General features: G+C 44.6%; 1 protein-coding gene across 2 annotated transcripts; it reads left to right on the top strand.

Annotated features, from left to right (window-relative positions):
• The first annotated feature begins 3,800 nt into the window (after window positions 1–3,800).
• LOC107684561 (twist-related protein 2-like) lies at window positions 3,801–5,372 on the top strand. 2 transcript variants are annotated; one of them, XM_016480849.1, is made up of 2 exons: window positions 3,801–4,318; window positions 4,954–5,372. In XM_016480849.1, exons 1-2 carry the CDS (start codon window positions 3,957–3,959, stop codon window positions 4,955–4,957), a joined length of 366 nt encoding a protein of 121 aa, XP_016336335.1. In that variant the 5' UTR covers window positions 3,801–3,956; the 3' UTR covers window positions 4,958–5,372. The 2 variants fall into 2 exon arrangements, with proteins under 2 accessions (XP_016336335.1, XP_016336334.1); XM_016480848.1 differs by having other exon boundaries at window positions 3,801–4,509.
• The last annotated feature ends 451 nt before the right edge of the window (window positions 5,373–5,823 follow it).

The raw sequence follows: 5,823 nt of genomic DNA, 5'->3' as shown, positions 1-5,823 counted from the left end.
GTCAGACATGAAAAAGACAGACAAGGTCTGCCTAATGGACGCCCCGCTTGCGCCTTCTGGCCTGTTTGGCCACGCCGTCAATTCGGTCGTCAACAGGTACCAGGAGGCCCGTAAACAGGCGGCGGCGTTCCAGCGGTTTCTCCCTCGCCGCTCTCTAGCTCCGGGTACCGTCTCCTCATACAGGGACGTACAAAAACAGAGCGTGGTCTCACGTACGCCCCCGTGTCGAGACAGGGGGTCGAGGCGACGCTCTAGGTCGGGGGCCTCGACGTCTAAGCCGGATCTGCGGGTGGGCAAAGGGTACTCGGCAGCGGGTCAGGCTGGTGCGTGTCTGCACACCATGGCGGTGTTACAGGCGTACCAAGCCGACCTGCTGAAAGAGCTAGATGAGGGTGAGCAGGTAAAATCCGAGGATATTACCGAGCTCAGGAGAACCGCTGATTTGTCTCTCCGCGCCACTAAAGAGACTGCCCGTGCCATTGGCAGGTCTATGACAGCGATGGTGGCGGCGGACAGGCATTTATGGCTGACCTTGTCAGATATGAAAGAGAGAGAAAAGGTCTGCCTAATGGACGCCCCGCTTGCGCCTTCTGGCCTGTTTGGCGATGCCGTCAATTCAGTCGTCAACAGGTACCAGGAGGCCCGTAAACAGGCGGCGGCGTTCCAGCGGTTTCTCCCTCGCCGCTCTCTAGCTCTGGGGGCTGCTGGGCGAGAGCAGCCCCCTCCGAGTACCAGCTCCTCATACAGGGAGGCACAAAAACAGAGCGTTGCTTAAACTCGCGGTCTGGGTCGGGGTCCTCGAAGTCTAAGTCGGATCTGCGGACCGTACTTAAGACTAAGAGGTCCTCGGCCAAGAAGTCCTGACGCCACTGGCCCAGGACTCATGAGGGCAGGCACCTCTGGGGTGGAGCGGGTTTCACCGCATTACACAGTGTCCGTCTCGCCTCAGTGCCCTCAGGAGATCGGTCTGCTGACCCTCACTTCTTGGTGCGGAGACCGCCAGCTCGACCCAGTTAACTGCCCGGTTGGTACAGTGCTGGAGTTCGTGCAGGCCCGTTTCTCCGCAGGGTTGACCCACTCCACCCTGAAGGTCTACGTGGCGGCTATTGCAGCCTACCACGCCCCTCTTGGTGGCCAGTCAGTGGGCAGACACCCCCTAGTTACACGTTTCCTCCGCGGTGCGCTGAGGCTGAGGCCTCCGGTACGATCTCGTGTCCCCACGTGGGACCTGGCTGTGGTGCTAGAGGCTCTCTGTAGGCCTCCCTTCGAGCCTATTGAGGAGATCTCGGATCGCCACCTAACTATTAAAACTACCTTGCTTCTGGCGATATCTTCTCTCAAGAGAGTTGGGGATCTGCAGGTCCTGTCAGTGGCCCCGTCTTATCTTGACTTTGCACCCGGTCTGGCCAAAGCGTTTTTGTTCCCTCGAGCGGGTTATGTCCCTAAGGTCCCTTCCGCTACACCACGGCCTGTCGTACTCCAGGCCTTCAGTCCTCTGCCCTTTGGGGATCCAGACGAGCAGAGGCTAAACTGTATGTGTCCAGTGCGAGCGCTGGACGCATACGTCCACAGAGCTGCCCTGTGGAGAAGGGTGGATCAACTGCTCATATGCTATGGTCCCCCTAAGAGAGGTCTTCCAGCTACGAAACAGACCCTCAGTCGGTGGATAGTAGATGCTATTTCTATTTCTTATGAGTCCTCTGATCTAACTTCGCCTCTTGCTGGCTGAAGGGCGTTCCCTAAGCGTCTTTCCGATGCAGCGTCTCGTTCCTTCGAGGAACCATGGTTACATACGTAACCTGAGACGTTTGTCTGTCTGTCTATGTATCTAGCCATCATCTATCTTTCTATCTATCAGACTATTACTCAGAATATCCCACCTAGAAATGATTTACAGGCCTGTTTGTCCTTTCAAGTATAGCCTACAATGTAAGATGGTAGAACAACTTGGTAGGAAATCATGAGAAAGATATTGATATGGCAATAAGCCTTCAACATTTTGCCTCCCCTTCAAAAACATTCGCTGATGAGGTAGTAGTGAATATGAGAACAGTCAATAGTAAAACATGCAAGGCAAGCATACAGTACAACTTTGATGGCTTGTTTCACCACTTGACACGAGTTAAGGCCAGCAGAGACAAGACTGTTCCTTTCACAGTACTGCTGATACATGATAATGCAGTTATTGGAGCCTTCAATGATGTGCTCTAGCTTTAGAGCAGTGCTGGATCCGGCCTAGCACTCTGTGCAGAGGGAGGAGCTGTTAAATATCAGATTCTTGGACTTCTCGATATTTGAGTCAGAGCATGAATCATCATCACGTACTTAGTGCGAGTCAAAATCCTCACTCACTCAGCAGTCCTGCGCAGGGAAATCGATTATATGCCACGTGTGTGGTGTTAGATGTATAATGTGAATCCAGGACTTGTCTTTTAAGAGACCCAAGGAGCTGAAACAGGACTGCACAAACATTGGACTGAGCCGAACCAAAATCCCCTAACATGTTTATCAATCCCCCGCCCTAGCTGCACAAATTGTGCAACAGCTTTAAATTATGCAAGAGGTGAATATTGGACATTACCAAGATAATTTATGTCTCCTTGGTAGGGCTGCAGCCCAAGTGTTATTATCTGAAAGACTTTCGGATATACTAGTATATCTATATACAATTGTTGTCCCTGGATTGGAACATGCAGCATCACAGGGTGTGAGACAAGAGAATGTGTTTCTTCTTTGTCTTGAGATAGTTCTGCCTTTAAAATGTGATGAATTGAAATTATTACTCTCAGGTGAGATGGAAAAGTGTAAACTGTAAATGTTAAAAGTTGTATTGGATACATGCCAGTCTTCCAGATCAGTATGGATTTCTGATGGATTTCAAGCTAATTTGTGTTATTATCTGATTTAGTTCACTGCCAGTTGAATTCAAGCACTTGTGACGCTCGTACTACGAATTTGGAATAAAATAAAATAAACTACAACCAGAATATCACGACCTCTGGTGGAGAACGTTTATCAGTTCACTTTATATAAACAAAACTATAAAATTACAAATCTGTGCAGTGTTACAGTGGACATTATTTTATTGATGTGTTAAAAGTATATAGATTCTGATCATTTACGCTTGACATGTTTAGGTTGTATGTCTTGGTTTGGGTTTTACATTGTTCTTCCAAGTAAAAGGCTGTCACAATTATGTAATATATAACTCATTGAAATTACTGTATATAGCCTACAACACAGAGTCTAAAAAAACAAAACACTTATTTGAATCCTAAAATATTTTTTTCGAACTAGACGTGATATTTTCAGACATACTTTCACATTTATAATTCCTAAACACATATCAAGCTGAACCTGACAGGCCAGACACATCTTTGTCTAGTGACTGCCTGCATACCTTTCTTCAGGCGTGTGTTATTAGACATATTTGGACATAGTTATGTTTCTCAGTGGTTTCTCATTATTTTTGATTTTTTATGAATTTTCGTCTCAGAAACGAAATGTTGCTGTGGTCATTATGAATTTTGGTTCTAAAAAAATATGTCCGTGTGATGAAATAACCAATAACCGAATTAAGTAGGTTATAATTACACAGGAAATAATGAGTTGATTCTAAAATGTACTGACTGTACATTGTTTTAAAATCTATTTTCTATTCACCAAAGAACTGTCAGACTTGTCAAGGCAAATATCTTGAGTTTAAAAGAAAAGTTTCCCCCACCCTCCTTCTCGCGTCTTAAGCCTTCTTAGCCAATCATCTCTCTTCTCACAAACACTTTACCAGACTATAAGAGCTCCCCAACTTTTTCCTTTCAACCTAACTCAAAGTTGCTTGGAATCCCGGATACCTAGTTATTTCCTCCAGCATAAGCAACGCACGCTTGGAATTGTATTTCACCCTCATGAGGGAATAACGTCTTTATTCGCAGGCGCTTTCAGCAGACTTAAACGAGATGCCCGAAGAGCCCGCGCGAGACTCCACCAGCTCCCCCGTGTCTCCTGCGGACAGCCTCAGCAACAGCGACGGAGAGCCCGACAGGCCACCGAAGAGGTGCGGAAGGAAAAGACGGTCGAGTAGGAAAAACGGGGAGGATTCCGATAGTTCGACCCTTGGGAAAAGGGGGAAAAAGTCTAGCAACAGCAGCAACAGCCCTCAGTCTTTTGAGGAGCTGCAGACGCAGCGTGTGATGGCGAACGTGCGCGAGCGGCAGAGGACGCAGTCGCTCAACGATGGGTTTGCGGCGCTGCGCAAAATCATCCCCACTTTACCTTCCGACAAACTGAGCAAAATACAGACGCTAAAACTCGCCGCCAGGTACATCGACTTTCTCTATCAGGTTCTACAGAATGACGAGCTGGACTCCAAGATGGCAAGTTGTAGTTATGTTGCTCACGAGCGTTTGAGCTACGCGTTCTCGGTTTGGAGGATGGAGGGCGCTTGGTCCATGTCTGCATCTCACTAGTGTGCAGGGAAAGTTTTTCTGTTTTTGTTTTTGTTTTCAGATGGTACGCTTTCACAAATATCTCTCGTCTTTAATGATGTGATATTGTAAACAACTGAGTAAGATCTCTCAAAACATTTACTTTACATTCTACACGGTTACGCACAAGTTGTAAAGCCAGCAACTGTTGCATGTGTTTCAGATCGTCTGGATTTGTTTGCTACCAGCATGACTTTATTTTTTTTTACACAATGTCTCTCGCTTTTGATATAGTTATAGAGCAAATAAATAATTAATATTGGTCAAAATGTAGCTTAACTCTAATAAAGTTGAGAAGTTGCTAAACAGCTATTGCATGTAATGCAACTGAATTGTTTACGGCCTATTGTAGCACACATTTTCAACAGTCGATTACAATTTTTTTTTTTCTCAAAACAAATAGGTTACTGTAAATAATGTTTTGCCTGTCGCAAACATTGTTCCGCCTAAATCATGCTGTTATTCGCAGGTGAAAGCCAAGAGCTGGGAAAAGACGATGACCAATGCGCCGACACAATGCTAGATTCCTTCATAATCTTGGGGGAAACTGCAAATGTTCCAAAAGAGGTCATGGCTATTATCGAGAGAAGGCCACGGACAGCGATTTGTTGCGCGTGCGCTGCATATGGACTTCCTCGAGAGAGTTATTATTGACGACGAATGTTGGAAATGTGTGCATATGCATGTCTTTTATTTTTGTTTTTTCAAGACTCAGCTGTGCATAGCTTTCTTTGGAGAAAGTGAAATTGCATCGCAAGGACTGTCGATGAGAAGATGGGGAATGATGCCTCTAGTTCGAATCCTGTGCAAAACACAAAGTTTTAGTACAGTTCTATTTATTTATTGATGACACACTTTTTGAAATGAAGGCAAATGTATCCTGTGTCGAAATGCATTCTTATTTTTTGTTACTCTTGTAAATAAATGTGTATTTTCTGTAATAAAGATGAAGATGAACTTTTAAGAAATATTTTACGTTAGTATCAAAATTCATTGACTTCATTCGTGTGTCCGATTTAGGAATATGAAGGAAATATTTAGAAAAAAAAAAAAAACTCAGGTTAGCCTTATTATGAGGAATGCTTTTAATAGTTATATCTAAAAATAATTGCACGAGTTGGTTGACACATAGTAGGCCAAGAGTTTAGAGACGTACGAAAAATACGTTCAATGGAATTGAAAAATAGAAAGAAAAAAAATTATCAAGGCATCGTTTTATTACTTTTTGTACAAAAAAAAAAACAAAAAAACAAAAAGTGTCCCTATTTTTAACAGTACAATACAGATTATATTGTTTTAAATCATACAACACAGTATGAAAAATGTAGAGTATAAGAGA

The sequence above is a fragment of the Sinocyclocheilus anshuiensis genome, unplaced genomic scaffold, assembly GCF_001515605.1.
Source record: "Sinocyclocheilus anshuiensis isolate Anshui unplaced genomic scaffold, SAMN03320099.WGS_v1.1 scaffold225, whole genome shotgun sequence".
In the NCBI taxonomy this organism is placed as follows: Eukaryota; Metazoa; Chordata; class Actinopteri; order Cypriniformes; family Cyprinidae; genus Sinocyclocheilus; species Sinocyclocheilus anshuiensis.
The sequence above is the reverse complement of the archived record's forward strand: the minus strand, read 5'-3'. Positions and strand labels throughout refer to the sequence as shown.